The 16179-nt window shown below is 40.4% G+C and overlaps 1 protein-coding gene across 1 annotated transcript in view; it reads left to right on the plus strand.

The window, feature by feature from the left end:
* LOC127528742 (kinectin-like) overlaps positions 1-10171 on the plus strand; it is a 50311-nt gene extending 40140 nt beyond the window's left edge. The window contains exons 6-8 of the mRNA XM_051929461.1: positions 1179-1463; positions 2027-2227; positions 10151-10171. Coding sequence (XP_051785421.1) covers positions 1179-1463; positions 2027-2227; positions 10151-10171 — 507 coding nt within the window. The remainder of the gene's footprint in view (positions 1-1178; positions 1464-2026; positions 2228-10150) is intronic.
* Positions 10172-16179: the final 6008 nt, after the last annotated feature.

Consider the following 16179-nt stretch of genomic DNA (forward strand, 5'->3'; position numbering starts at 1 on the left):
AATTCATTTAGAACTTTAGTTTAGCCACTAAAACAGTTTTACAGGATGCCCAGAAAGTATGTACATGTAAATAAATACATTTCAGTGAACTACTATATTAATCCTTTTTGCTACTTATACAGTAAGCAAAGTCTGCAATAATTTCATTCTTACAGAGCTGTTTTAAACAAAGTGTCAGTGACATATTGAATAATGATTTTCTTCTCTAAATTTTAGGGGTGCCATAATGCTACTGAATGGGAAGAACTGTGTGCTGAGAGAGACGACCTTCTCCAGAGTAAGGCTAAGCTGGCAGAAGGGCTGGACAATACTAAAAGCAACATCCATGCCACATCCACTGAATTTGAAAGGTTAAGAAGGGCATTTAATGAGGAAAAATTGCTTATTTTGAAAATTAAAGATGATTGTGTAAATTCAGTAAACACAAATGATTGTCTTCAAAAGACCCTAGAAGGCAGTTTAGATGAGAGAGATGGACTCCAAACAAAAGTTGAAGATCACATTCAGCAGGTAAAGGAGACCACATTCCAGTGATTTTTCACTTTTAATATTACCATTATGCATTGATGTAATGTAGGGTAGGTTTAGCTTTCATGTGTGATTTGTTGCCATAAGTGTAACTTATAAAATAAACAAGTATTTCATCTTAACAAAACATTTTAGTTCGTTTCCATAACAATTTTCAGTTAACACAAGTGAAGGAGGAGCTGCAATTAGTTATTGCTGAGAAAGACCAACGTTTAAGTCAAATTTGTGAAACTTCGAAGGTACCTGAACTTGAAAATCTGCAGCAGCAGATCTCTTTGCTCACAAATGAGAAAAATAATCTCTCTAAGAAATTGGATGATCTCCAAAATGAACACTCTGAACTCAAGAAAAATGCAGAGGTATTTGAAATTGTTTATGTAACTTGTTGTATTCTATCTCATCTTTGTTTTCTTCTTTTTTATACATATATGTTTGTACTGTTCAGAAGCACATTTTTTGTTAATTTGCATAAGAATTTTAAAAATGTATTCTCTTAAAACAATTTTACACGGTACATGTTTTTGAAAAATGTTGCTCACTTTATTTTAATTTATTATACATTTGATTGTGCATTAATTTTTTTTCCCAGGGTGGCTTACCAAAAAGGTTAGCAGTTCATCTAATAATTCTGCTATTATACTCAATTCTAGGGCTCACATAATGTTTCTGAATGGAACGAACTGTGTATTGAGCGAGATAATCTTCTTCAAACTCAGAGAAATTTGAAAGAAGAACTTGAGAATACCAAAAATATTGCATCTGATGAGCTGGAATCACTGAAAGTGAAATTTGAGGAGCAAAAGGCGATTTTGTTGCAGCTCAAAGATGATTATGCACATACAGTAAATGAAAGTGATCATCTCCAAAATATATTACAAGGGGCTGTAGCTGAGAGACATGTCCTCCAATCAAAAGTTGAAGCTCTTACTCTGCAGGTAAGGGCAGAGACAACTGCAGTGATTTCATTTCACCAGTATTACATTTAGTGTGGTAAAGTGATTTTAATTGGTGTTAGCAGCAACAGTAACAGCTGGATATTGTATTTTTGTGCAACCTCTGTGGGAATTTATTAAAATATCATGATGGTTTTGTTATTAATATTGTATAGGGAGTGGTGTCTTACTTATTTATTTTTTTGCATTGCATATGTGTTGTGAACTTCTGGACTCAGAATGTTAAAAATGTTTTGTGAATCTCAGTTTTTATATGTGTTCTGGGTATTGTGCAAAGTACTGTTTTCTTTTGAAAGCAAAGCTTTGTGAACGTCTATGGTTCAGTAAGACCTTTTAATGAAATGTGTTGCTTTCTTCATTGTTCAATACCCTTAACATATATTAGTATGTTTTATTTATCTATGATCTTATAAGTAGGATGCAACTATTTACCCAGGCCCAATGTTATAAACTTCTTGTATGCAAAGAATAAAGTGACCTTTCCTGATCTTTCTTTGTTTATCCTTCCACCTTATGTATTTGTTGATTTGTCTGCTGCTGTTCAGATAAAACAGGTGGCTGATGAATTGCAGTTAATTACGACTGAGAGAGATCAGCTTTTGCGTCAGATTAATGAATCTTCTGAGAGGCCAGAATTTGAAAAGATGCAGCAACAAATCTCTTTGCTGACCTTTGAGAAAAATGATCTTTGTAGAAACTTGGATCAAGTGCAAGCTGAACTTGCCCAACTAATAAAAAGCACAAAGGTATTTAAAATATTTTTTTTTGCCTTTTTTTATTGTCTGTATATGAGTCAGATTTTGGTTTTTCAGTACTATTAGTTTCAACTTTTTTTCAATTCATGAGCTTTTATAGTTTCACTTATTCATAAAAGTGTGCCTTTTCCAGTGAATTCTGTAGCACACAACATTCGATTGGACAACTTCCCTTTTATCATCGTAAATCAGTATAAATGCCCAGGGGTCAACATCACAAGTTAATATATAACCCTTTTTCAACAAAATTTTGCTGTCTGCATGTATGAAATGAGAAGTCTAGCAAAATGACACCCTTATTTGGCTAACTAAAAATATTACAATATGCAAGCTTTCAAGGCAGCTCAGACCCCTTCTTTAGGCAAGATGTAAAACAGAAACTGGAATTCCCTGTGTTTATATAAACACTAGGACAGATATAGCATTGGAAAACGTAAAAAATGTATAGACCTCTAGCCTAAGATTCATTTAGCGAGAGGACACAAAGTCTTTTGAAGTTTTTGATGAGTTTTTCCATACAATGTGGATCTGTAGTCAGGTTGTCTGGGTCAGTCAGAGAGATCCTGGTATCTGGTTTTAAAACTTTCATCTCTATTTAAAGATTTTTTAAAGATTTTTAAGCACAAAAATAGTTAATTATACCATAGAATGCACAGTGTAATAGTAAACTAATGTAAATACATTGAATAACACTGACACAAACACCCAGGCTCCCTGCTCACCTGCATGCGAAGGCTCGCTCACTCTCAGCTGCACGCGCTCTCTCTCTCTCTCTCTGTCTCTCTCTCTCTCTCGCTCGCCTTCGCTCTCTCAGCATGTGAGCCCGCGCTGTCTCTCTCTCTCAGCAGCATGCAATCCCGCACTCTCTCTCTCTCTCTCAGCAGCACACGAGCCCGCACTCTCTCTCTCTCTCAGCAGCACGCGAGCCCGCTCTCTCTCTCTCTCAGCTGCATGGGAGCCCGCGCTCTCACTATCCTGCACCGGCTTTATTTGTTTAGTTATTTATTAAAACTGGCCTTTTTGACGGGAGCTGTGGACCTGCTATACCACAGGAGGAAGCTGGGTTGAGAGGAGGTTACAGTTTTGAGGGAGAGTCCCTCTGTGCGATGCACCTAGAACAATGTACAGTACAGGGAGAGACTGCACACGTGCGGAAATCATCAGCACGCACAAACCGAAAGGGAAACTGGCTTGTTCGTATACAGAGTGTGTGGTCGTAAACAGATGCAAAAGTTTGGCGAACATTTTGGTCGTAAACCGATTTGTACGTGTACCGGGACGTTCGTGAGCCGAGGTTCCACTGTATATCCTTGTCTGATGAAATCTTCTCTAAGCTCCTGGAGTTGTTTATCCTGGTCTGTCGGGTCTGAGCAAATATGATTGTAATGTTTTTCTTGGCTGAAAATAATGGAGCACCGTGTATACTTGGGGTGGAAGCTATCACTTCTCAGGTTATGTCTGTCTGTCGGTTTGTGAAAAACAGAAGTTACAGTGGTATTATCCTTTAGTTGAACAGTGGTGTCAAGAAAGCTGAGTTCTCTTTTTGAGTAATTAAGCTTCAGCTTTAATTTGGGATGGAAGGAATTATATTCACTAAGAAAATGGAGAAGGTCCTTCTCAATGGTAGTCAAGATTACGAAGATGTCATCTATGTAATAGAAATACAACATTGGTTTTAAGACGTACGTTGACATAAAATCCTCCTCCAGTTTTATCATAAATAGGTTTGCATAGTGAGGTGCAAACCAACAGCCCATTGCAGTCCCCATTTGGTGCAAGTAGAAGTCTTGTTAAATGAGAGTAATTTGTGTGAATTTTATCATTTGTATAACTGACTCCATGGGCAAATCATGTTGTTTAACGTACATTTCACATTTCAATATGCCATCATCATGGGGGACGTTTATGTGAAGTGCCTCAACATCCATTGTGGCCAGTAAGGTTCCCTCAGGTAAGGGGCCTATAGCAGACAGTATTTTAGGAAATAAGTGATATCCTGGATGTAGCTGGTTGTATTGCAGGTGGGTTTAAGGATGTACTCCACCCATTCTGAAACATTTTCTGTAAGAGAACCAATTCCTGAGATTATAGGCCTTCCTGGGTTCCCTTCATTGTGGATCTTAGTTACCATGTAGAAGTTATATAGGCCTTCCTGGGTTCCCTTCATTGTGGATCTTAGGAACCATGTAGAAGTAACCCATTTTGTGGTTCTCGGGAATTAAACTGTTTACATGATCCTTGAAGTTAAGAGGAAGGCTACTTACTATCTCTTTTAGTTCCTTCTTGTGCCACTCTGGGGGGGTCTTCCTGTAGTTTGTAATTATGCATAATATTGGACAATTGCCTTTTTGCCTTCTGTATATGGTCAGATCTGTCCATGATAATTAAGACGCCACCATTGTCTGCTGATTTAATAATGATTTCTGTATATTCCCTTAGTGAATAGTGAATTCCCTTAGACAATTTAGAATCACCAATGCACCTAACCTGCATGTCTTTGGACTGTGGGAGGAAACCGGAGTACCTGGAGGAAACTCACGCGGACATGGGGAGAACATGCAAACTCCACGCAGGGAGGACCCGGAAGCTGCGAGGCTGCAGCACTACCCACTGCGCCACCGTGCCGCCCAGGATTAAATCATTTAGGTTTATATTAGATTTAGATTTGTATATAGATAATGTCTTTGCATCCTACAAACAATTACACTCCAAATTTAGCTTCCAATCAACAACAATATTTCCAAATTGGCAACTTTGCTAAACGAAATCTGCCCACTTTTCCTCTCCTCCCACCTTCCAGAAGAAATATTGATCCATCATCCAACCCACTATATCCTAACTACAGGGTCACGGGGGTCTGCTGGAGCCAATCCCAGCCAACACAGGGCGCAAGGCAGGAAACAAACCCCAGGCAGGGCGCCAGCCCACCACAGGGCACACACACACACCAAGCACACACTAGGGACAATTTTGAATCGCCAATGCACCTAACCTGCATGTCTTTGGACTGTGGGAGGAAACTGGAGTACCTGGAGGAAACCCACACAGACACGGGGAGAACATGCAAACTCCATGCAGGGAAGCGAACCCGGGTCTCCTAACTGCGAGGCAGCAGCACTACCCACTGCGCCACCGTGCCGGCTCAAAGTGGAGAAGGACATACAAACTGTAATTGTCTTTACTTCACTATTAGAATGTAGATTTATCTTGATCAGCTGGAAGAATCCTAGCCCACCTCTTTTAAGTCAGTGGGTAACTGATGTTATAGACTATTTGAATTTGGAAAAAATCAAATTCTCACTTAGCGAATCTGTTCAAAACATTTTTTAAAAATCTGGCAGGATCTAATCAGTAACATTTTAGAATAAGCATTTGTATTGGGGAAAATTATTTTCTTCCCTCTTTTCTAATCTCAAAGTTTTACTCTGACTGTTGGCCTTCCACTATTTCTCTTGGTTGGGGGTTGAATTGAATTTACTTATGGTAAGTTTGACTTTATTGTATGGAATGTTACTTCCTTTTAAAAATTTCAATGTAAAAAATAAATAAAATTCATTTCTTTCTCCATCTAATCATGTTCTCTTGGCAGCCAGGTATACAACTGTAAGATGGTATAATATTTGATTTATAAATTTTGTGTGTGGTGTAATGTTAGCAAGTCTTCATATCTACAGTAATCCCTCCTCCATCGCGGGGGTTGCGTTCCAGAGCCACCCGCGAAATAAGAAAGAAATATGTTTATATGGTTATTTTTATATTGTCATGCTTGGGTCACAGATTTGCGCAGAAACACAGGAGGTTGTAGAGAGACAGGAACGTTATTCAAACACTGCAAACAAACATTTGTCTCTTTTTCAAAAGTTTAAACTGTGCTCCATGACAAGACAGAGATGACAGTTCTGTCTCACAATTAAAAGAATGCAAACATATCTTCCTTTTCAAAGGAGTGCGTGTCAGGAACAGAGAGTAAAGCAAACAAATCAATAGGGCTGTTTGGCTTTTAAGTATGCGAAGCACCGCCGGTGCAAAGCTGTTGAAGGCGGCAGCTCACACCCCCTCCGTCAGGAGCAGGGAGAGAGAGAGAGAGAGACAGAGAAAAACAAACAGTGAAAAATCAATACGTGCCCTTTGAGCTTTTAAGTATGTGAAGCACCGTGCAGCATGTCGCTTCACGAAGCAGCTGCACACAGAAGGTAGCAACGTGAAGATAATCTTTCGGCATTTTTAGACGAGCGTCCGTATCGTCTAGGTGTGCGAACAGCCCCCCTGCTCACACCCCCTACGTCAGGATCAGAGAAAGTCAGCGCAAGAGAGACAGAGAAAAGTAAGTTGGGTAGCTTCTCAGCCATCTGCCAATAGCGTCCCTTGTATGAAATCAACTGGGCAAACCAACTGAGGAAGCATGTACCAGAAATTAAAAGACCCATTGTCCTCAGAAATCCGCGAACCAGCAAAAAATCCGCGATATATATTTAAATATGCTTACATATAAAATCCGCGATAGAGTGAAGCCGCGAAAGGCGAAGCACGATATAGCGAGGGATCACTGTATATAGCAACAGTTATGTCCTCTATAATGATCTGAGTTGTTTGTTTCTGGTTGTAAAATTTTGTCTGTAGTACCACTGATTTCATCTGCATAGTGGCATGTTGTTAGTACAGTTCAAAAGTCACTTATGATTGATCTGATGCATAGCTTAACTATTACCATCGTCTATCTAAGTGAACAGCATGTCTCAAAGCAAGTCTATGCCAGGCATTGCAGTGCAACAAAGCAATTACATTTCCCAATCACCAACTTTCAATTCAACTTTTTAATGCAAGTTAATTTCTTATCCTACAGTACATTTAATATTTACAGTATGAATTGTGATGGACGGCTGGCTACAGACTCCGGTCGCCACCCCCAGGCCGCCAGGAGGAGCCCTCCGGACAGCATGATCGTGCCCCGAGTTCCAGCAGGGCCTCATGGACTTTGTAGTTTGTATACACAGCCCTGCTGGATACCTTGGGGACCACCGGGAGTCGCTGTAGGGGGGCTAGTGGGCTCTTATGTGCCCTATAACCCGGGAGTGCGTCATCATCACGTGACAGGAAGGAACGACGTGCTCCTGGGCTGAAGAAAAGGACTGTTTACCCTGACCCGGAGGGAATAAGGACTTGTGGGTTTGGACAGGAACCACTTCCGGGTCAGGGGATATAAAAGGACTCTGGGAAGCCCAGTACACCGAGCTGAGCTGGGAGGTAGGAGGGCAAAGTGTCTGGGCAAGGAGGATTGGTATTTGTATTGAGAGAATTGTGATTTATATGAGTGTGGAGTGGAGTGTGCTTTGTGCACCGTGTAATAACAAAATAAATAGTTGTTATACTTTCACCGGGTGTTCAGAGTGGTACCTGAGGGTTCAAGAGGTGGACCAAGCCTCAATCTGCTACAGAATGTAGGTATCATTTTTAATTAATTTCATTGTATGGTTTACCTTGACTATGGTTTTTCAGGCAGTTTCTGTGAAATGCTGTACCATTGTAGATTTTATGTTACATACATTTTCTTTGTCTAGCTCTGTTTAGAATTTAAAAAATTAATACAGTGAACAATGCTATTATAATTGGATTTTCAGGGGTCACATAATGCTTCTGACTGGCAGAAATTGTGTAATGAGTAGTAATAAATAATCCTGAAAACAAAACTAAATCAAAAGTTTTTTTTTAAATCTCTACATCAAGAAAATTCTTCCCTTTGTACTTTTGAGAGTCATTTCTGCTTTTCAGGTGTGTACTGTAAATATGTGATTTTAAATTGCTCTGATTTTAAACTTGCTCCTCCCGACAAATTTGTTTGCTTTCATAAGTGTGTTTTATTTGTTGTTGATAGTAGATGTCGGAGAAATTTCCTAAACTTAAAGCCAAACTGAAGATAGGAAGAGCATATATTTTTTTGACTGTTGCATTTCAATACTTTTTTTGTTGTTAGGTCTACTGGCCTTACCATATTTGAGCATTTCTTGTGTTTTTTGGGACATTGAGCATCAACAGCTATTTGCTATTTAGTCCATTAGAATTTCTAGATATCAGTGGTTTATGTTTTATAAGCATCTAAATCAATTAATCTATGTTATCTATCAATTAAAAGCCGATTCAAAATAAAATTTGAATATTATGAACTTAGTGATTCCCCGCTATATCGCTGTTCAGCTATTGCGCCCCTGCTACATCACGGATTTATTATTATTATTATTACTAGGGGACTCCGCCCCCTGCTCGCTTCACTCACCCACCCCCAGGTTTGGTTTACCGGATTAACAATTTAAAGAGATTATTTTCATGGGAATTGTTACATATGCATTATTTTCATTTTTACTTTAAATCTTGTATAAAAACAATATTTGTCCTTTATTTCCTGCCCTGGGCGTGGTTAAATCTCTTTCTCGCGGGACTTATAACGCCGCTCGCGTTGTGAAGGGGGGGGGGGGGGGGGGTGGATGGGGTCTGAACGTACACTAAAGAGATGCAATCAGTTCAGCTGCTGTCTTGCTGCTGGCCAGCTGTGTGTTCTGCTTGTCGTGCTTTGCGTCAATCATTTAAAAGCCTGTACAACAGCTGTCCTTTTGCCACTTCACGTCTCTGCTGCTAGCGTTCTAAAGGAGGAGAGGGGGCACTGTCTCACCGGTTTTGCTTCCTAAGGTTGTAATGTCTAGTCTCATGTGTCTTCAAAAGTGTCTCTCTGAGATGATCTGGTCTTGATTGCTTTGCTCAACCCCCCCAGAGGCGCGCTATGCTCCTGCCACTTTGCGTCTCTCCCACTCGCGTTGTGGGGGAGGGCAGCTGAATTCACGCTAAGGAGAAGCGGACGGATCAGCTGCTGGCTTTGTGTTGCTTCTGCCAAGATGCATATTCTGCTTGTTGCTTGTTGCACTTCGATCATTTACAAGCCTATACAGCAGCTGTCCTTCTGTCTCCCTGCCTTGTCTTGCATGATGTTAAAATGTCTCTCGCGGGATGTCATGTTTTCTTCTGAGAAGATCACCTCTCGTCTCCCTTCCAAGATTTTTTTTTATAATAGGGAGATGTTACTCATATCCTTAGCCCAACATCCACATATCATATGTGTGTACAAAGTGTGTTTTAATAAGTTTACATGTGTTTAAAGGGAGTGGGAGGGGTATAGTTTATTAAAATAAAATAATTAATAACTATAATTAAAATAGTTTATTTATATGGTCTTTTTATATTGCGGATTTTCACCTATCGCTGATGGGTCTGGAACGTAACTTCCGCGATAGGATCAGTGTACTAGCTTTGTTGCCTAGCTTCACCTGGGACATTTCCCAAGCGAAAAGGTCCCAGTTATAGTCATGTCAGATCAGGTTGGGGAGCATGCACTGGTACATCACGTTGCCGAAACCCACCATACATCAAAACAGCTCAGGATTCTGGTTGGCAACCCCCCCCCCAGGTAGACACGCGGCCCAGTCCCAGTCCCTGGAAATGACCATCTCTATGCCGCAGCCAGGTATTATGTCGACGTCCCCTTCCTCAACAGTGAGGATCCTGTGAGCTGGATCACCCTTGGGGAATCGCACCACATGGCCGTAGTACTGTAACTGAGACACCCTCACAATGCAGATAATGTGCCTCATTCAAGACTCCGTGAGCAATTGCTCGTTCAACACAAAGTCAAACCACTGGTACCCAAGGATTCTCTAAAGATGCACAGTATCGAAGGAGTCCAGTCTTCGTGTCAGGTCACTGGATTTCATCCATGTCTCGCAACCATATAACAAAACAGGATGCACCAGGACTCTAAAGACTTGGACCTTCATTCTTTTGCAAATATATCGGTAGCGCCACACACACCTTTCCAGTGACCTCATAAACACCCCATTTGCTCTTCTAATCTGTCTATTGATTTCACAGGAAGAGTCGCCAGAGATATGAATTTCACTGCGGCGGTAAGTAAACCTCTTGACGAGGTTGATGATCTCTCCGCAGACAAACACACTGCTGATGGCTGTGCCCAAGAGGTTAATTAAGACCTGGATCTTGTTTTTTATCCAGGACACTCGCAAACCTAGACACTCAGACTCCTCACTCAGTCTCTTGAGAACCCCTATCAGAGCCTTCATTGACTCCGCGAAGATCACAGCATTGTCGACAAAGTCAAGATCAGTGAATCTTTATTCACCAACAGATGCCCCAAAGCTTGCTGCACGCCACAACCTTGCCCAATACAGAGTCCATGCAAGCATTTAACAAAGCAGGAGCAATAACAGAAGCCTGACAAACCCACTGACAAATCAACTGGGAAAAACCACAGATGTTCTCACTCCGCTCTGCACAACATTCACACTAGCAGTGTACAGGTTGGCCATGATATCCTGCAACTTTGGGGGGATCCTGTGAAGTCTCAGGTTGTCCTACAGGGCAGCTCGATTAACTGCGTCAAACACTTTATGAAAATCGACAAAGACTGCAAAGAAACTCTGCAGAATATCACATTGCGCTCTATGAGAACCCTCAGTGCCAGGATGTGGTTGATGGTAGACTTTTTAGGTGTAAAATCTGACTGCTCCAGTCACTAGTAGATGAGCAAGTGATCACGGATCCTACTGAGGATGACCTTAGCAATGACCTTTCCCGGCACTGAGAGTACTGCTATCCCCCTGTAGTTGCCTCAATCCAGGAGATCACCCTTCCCTTTCCAAATAGTCTAATTTTCTAGTTAGTTGGGAAGCTGCCTGTCTCCCATGTGGAAGCAAAGATAGATAGATACTTTATTAATGCCAAGGAGAAATTCACATACTCCAGCAGCAAATTGCTTGCAAAGCAAGGAGGACAGCCTAACCACCAGCCTGGAGAAGTTCACCTCAAATGCAACAGATCCCTGTATCCTTCCCTACCCTCAGCTAGTTCACAACCTGTGCAATTTCAATGGGATTGGTGGTTCACAACTTAACTGGAAGATCAGCCTTAAGAACCATGGACTTAGGGATGTCCAATGTCCTAGCCAGAGGATCAGCTTTAAACAGCTGCTCAGAGTAGCTACCCAGCGGGTCACAATTACAGCATCATCCTTAAGGACCTCTCCATCACCTGGCCTTTCTGCAAATCTCTGAGGAACAGATTCAGATGTGCTTAATGCTTCAGTTCCTGTGTAAGCAGAAGGTTTGTCACTAGACCATAGATGATGCGTCACTTGCTCACAGATTCCTTTAAAAAATGCCTCCTAATCCACCCTCGGAGCCCTCGCAGCTGTCCTTCTCACTTCCCAGTACAGACCAGAGTTGCCATCAAGGAGTGCACTGTGACTCCTCTCGATGATATCCAGGGTGTCCTGCAAGATGAAACACCTCCTTCTGGGAACACCGGCAATACCAACACAAACCTCAGCAACCTTCAGAGTCTTCTCATGGAAACTCATTCTCATCACATTAGGATCACACCCATGTCTGCAAGGTCCTCACACAAACTTCATGCAAACTCATTAGAAACAACCTGATCTTGGAGTCTGGGTAGGTTAGCCTCATTCTCCTAGTTGGTGGTAACCTACCGGACCTATCCTGGATCATCAGAGTAGCAACAACAAGTCTGTGGTCAGACTTCATAAACTGGGCACTTCTGTAGACCCTGCAGTTCTGTAGGAGCCTCCAGTGTCTTCCCACGAGCATGTGATTGACCTCTTTCACCGCACCACCAGTATTGGAATACCAGGTCCAATGATGTGGCTCAGGGCGCTGGAACTAGTCAAGGAACTTGGAGCCACTTTCGTCACAGTCACCAGACCCATGGGAACCGACACAATCCTCATAGCCATTCCTGTCAATGCCAGTAGTCGCATTGAAGTCACCCATGACCAGAGGAGTGTCACCTCACAAGCACCTATCAACCACTGTCCGAAGTGGTGAATAAAAAGTCTGCCTCACAAAGACATCTCTCATCGTGGCCGGAGCATACTCTGAGACAGCAGACAAGACTCCCAGAGAGTCCCTTAATATGAGTCTCCTGTTGCATTTGTTGAAAGAAGTGACACCTGACTATGACAACCATTGGAGCGACCAGACGAATAAAAGGTGTACCCCCTACAGAGATCTGGCCATTCCCAAGTCTGTGTACCTCATAGAGTGCTGCCATTGAAATGCGGAGTTTATGAAGCTCCTACGACAGCAGAGGAAAATGTTCCACATGCCTACCCGGATGGGTCGCCTCAAATTGGGACCTGAGTGCTGCCATGCAACGGGCGACATCTCAGCACCACACCAGTTCCGGTCCCCAACAGGCCTGACCACATTGGCTTTCTGGCAGTTTTGACTCTTTCGGGGCTGAGGGTCCTGAGGATTTTCTCTCATTCCCTTCCTAATGCGAGCAGCCTTCCTATGGGTTGCTGGACTAGAGCTGTCCTGCGGAGAGCAGAAAGCAATCCTGTCTGTTGTTTTGGAGCTCTGTGAAGCTACGAATCCTGCCACCAACCCCCAGTTTTCCATGCATATTATAGTTGTGTTGGTTAATCAGATGTATCAGAAGTGCTATGTAACTAACTGAGCATTTTTCTGTAGATTTTTTTTTTAAACACACACACATATTATATATATTGCACACACCAGCAGCTAATATTATTAGTTCACTGGACCTTCTTATTCATAAATATATGCTACATACAATTGCCCATTTTCGTGACATTTTTGTTTTACTCACAAAATGCAGATCATTACGAGGTTAACTATATATATTTAAATTTTCCACTGACTTTGCTAGGAAAAGTAATCTCTTGGTAATTACATTTTGGGCATGTGATTTAATATTAAAGGTATTTCTAGGATGTTTCTCACTGGATTATAGATAATTTGAAAATAAAAGTAATCATTATGAGCTTCTGAAACATAAAATAAGACAGTGTTGCAAATTGTAGAGAAAAACAAATATCTTTAATTAGTATTCTATTTTGTTATTATTTATTTGTAATTTTGTTAAAAACAAAATTTGCCTGTATGCGGAGTTCATATCAACTATTTTGTGAATTCCTCATTAATAAATGTATTTATTGTAGCTTCTGCCAATGAACACCCAACTGGTGGAAAAAATGTCACTGGACATTGCTTGTGAGAAAACAGATAGACTTGATGACACAGTTATTAATCATCTTCAAGGAGCTGAGAAACAGTCAAAGGTAGCTTCATTTTTACTTGAAACTAAATATTACTTGAAAAAAGAGCTTTTTCAGCTACTGCTTTGTGTCTTATTTGGGTTTATGTGAATATATAAAGTTTTCCGTTAAATGTTTATCAGATTAATAAAACTGGATTATATTAAATCACAATTCTTGTGGAACTGATTGAGGATTTGATCTATGCTTTGACTTTCTAATGGGTGTTTGATTATTTTAAACTTGATGATGTCAACCATGCAGGTGGCGCAGTGCTAGCACTGCTGATTTGCAGTAAGGAGATTGTGGGTTCACTTCCCGTGTCCTCCCTGCTTGGAGAGCGCTTTGAGTAGTGAGAAAAGTGCAATATAAATGCAAAGAATTATTATTAACCATACAGTTTTTTATTTTATTTTTTAATCCTTTTATGTATTTCCCAGAATACTACTACTAAAATGAATAGCAAATTGATTTTTTTTCTCATTTAAACAGAAACTTTGGGTTGTGTATACAAAATGTTACTTTCATTGAGTCGATTATAATTGGTTTCCTCCTGTGTTTAATTTCCTTTTCATTTTTAGCAAATGCTGGATCATGTTAAAAAGGTGATGAAAGAATTTCAAAATAAGGCAACCAATAAAAAATCAATAAAACTTGAGGACATAAAATCTCAGAATGAGGTTCTGGATCACTTGCTTTCTTCTATCCCTGCTTCACAAAATATTTTAGATGATGTTAAAGCTGTCATGATAAAAAAACATAATCAGTTCAAATTGCTTATTACAAAAGTATTGGTAAGTTTGATTTGAAAGTTTTTTTTTTTTGTTATTTAATAAGAGGTATTTGTTTTTTCTTTTTATTTTACATTAGTTGTGAATCTAATTGTAATGCTTCTATTCATTTTAGGAGGAATTTCAAGTTTATTCAGTAAAAATAGTTTATCATTATACAGAGGCATTACAGTTTGAAGAAAAATACTCTGAAGAGATAAAGAAACAGTATTTCCTTCACCAAGTTATGTTGCTGTACAATAACAGTAGTGCAGCTGAAAGCTTTGAAAGAACACTCATGCCAGAACTACTTCAAAAGCAACAAATGCACTTTAAGGTAGTAGATATGTACTCTGTGTGTATGTGTGTGTATATATGTGTGTGTGTATATATATATATATATATATATATATATATATATATATATAAAAAATGTTTGATTTCACGTACCTGCCAAATAATACAAACAGTACACGACATTTGTTTCGCCCTATTTGGGGCTCATTAGGTGTACTGTCAAGTAAGTGAACCAGCCACTGTGGCACAATGTCAGAGGTTCAATCTAAGGTGCATACACCTGATGAGCCCTGATTGCGGCAAAACACGTGTCATGTATTCTTGGTATTATTTGGCAGGTACTGTATCACATATCTGTGATCTGCTTCTCACAATTAAGAGTACGTGGCGGATGTTTGCATACTGGCCGACCAACCACAAGTGTTATCTGCCAGGTGAACATCCAAATAATCAGATTGCAGCTCAGACCTATGAATATATATATTCACACATATATATATGACGGCTTTTACCAATTGTTTAACGCTAGATATGTTCAATACCAACCCCATTTACCAACACCAAGCGAAAATCAGCATAGCCTTTTTCCAGGGTACATTGTTTGCAGGGAATTTAGAGGTTGCTTCTTCAGAAAGAGAATCTCACATGTTCCACTTATTTATCTTCTAAAACTTGATAAGCAAATACCTGAACAAGTCATTTTATGTTTCTTCTGTGTGGTGGCTGTATTATCTATCTCCATTGGTAATTTCATGTTCAGTCATCACACTTTTGGACTACATTGTCACAGATTTTGATGAAACTTTGCATGCTGATTTGGTCATGTGAGTAACCCATGGAGCTGAAATTGCATGTGTCTTGGATCAATATTAATAGAGATTTAAGTTCATAAATTGGTGGGGGTTATGACTTTGATTGGTTATATTATTATATTATATAGTTGAAATGGTTCTCATATCGTTTTAAAGGTCTTTTCCAGCTCTGCATTTTGCGTACAGTGATCCCTCGCTATATCGCGCTTCGCCTTTCGCAGCTTCACTCTATCGCGGATTTTATATGTAAGCATATTTAAATATATATCGCGGATTTTTTGCTGGTTCGCGGATTTCTGAGGACAATGGGTCTTTTAATTTCTGGTACATGCTTCCTCAGTTGGTTTGCCCAGTTGATTTCATACAAGGGACGCTATTGGCAGATGGCTGAGAAGCTACCCAACTTACTTTCTCTCTCTCTCTCTTGCGCTGACGTAGGGGGGTGTGAGCAGGGGGGCTGTTCGCACACCTAGACGATAGGGACGCTCATCTAAAAATGCTGAAAGATTATCTTCACGTTGCTACCTTCTGTGTGCAGCTGCTTCCTGAAGCGACATGCTGCACTGTGCTTCGCATACTTAAAAGCTCAAAGGGCACGTATTGATTTTTGACTTTGTTTTTCTCTGGCTCTCTCTCTCTCCCTGCTCCTGACGGAGGGTGTGTGAGCTGCCGCCTTCAACAGCTTTGTACCGGCGGTGCTTCGCATACTTAAAAGCCAAACAGCCCTATTGATTTTTGACTGCTTGCTTTGTTCTCTCTCTCTCTCTCTCTCCTGATGCGCACTCCTTTGAAAAGGAAGATATGTTTGCATTCTTTTAATTGTGAGACAGAACTGTCATCTCTGTCTTGTCATGGAGCACAGTTTAAACTTTTGAAAAAGAGACAAATGTTTGTTTGCAGTGTTTGAATAACGTTCCTGTCTCTCTA

Source organism: Erpetoichthys calabaricus, chromosome 7 (assembly GCF_900747795.2).
Source record: "Erpetoichthys calabaricus chromosome 7, fErpCal1.3, whole genome shotgun sequence".
Taxonomy (NCBI): domain Eukaryota; kingdom Metazoa; phylum Chordata; class Cladistia; order Polypteriformes; family Polypteridae; genus Erpetoichthys; species Erpetoichthys calabaricus.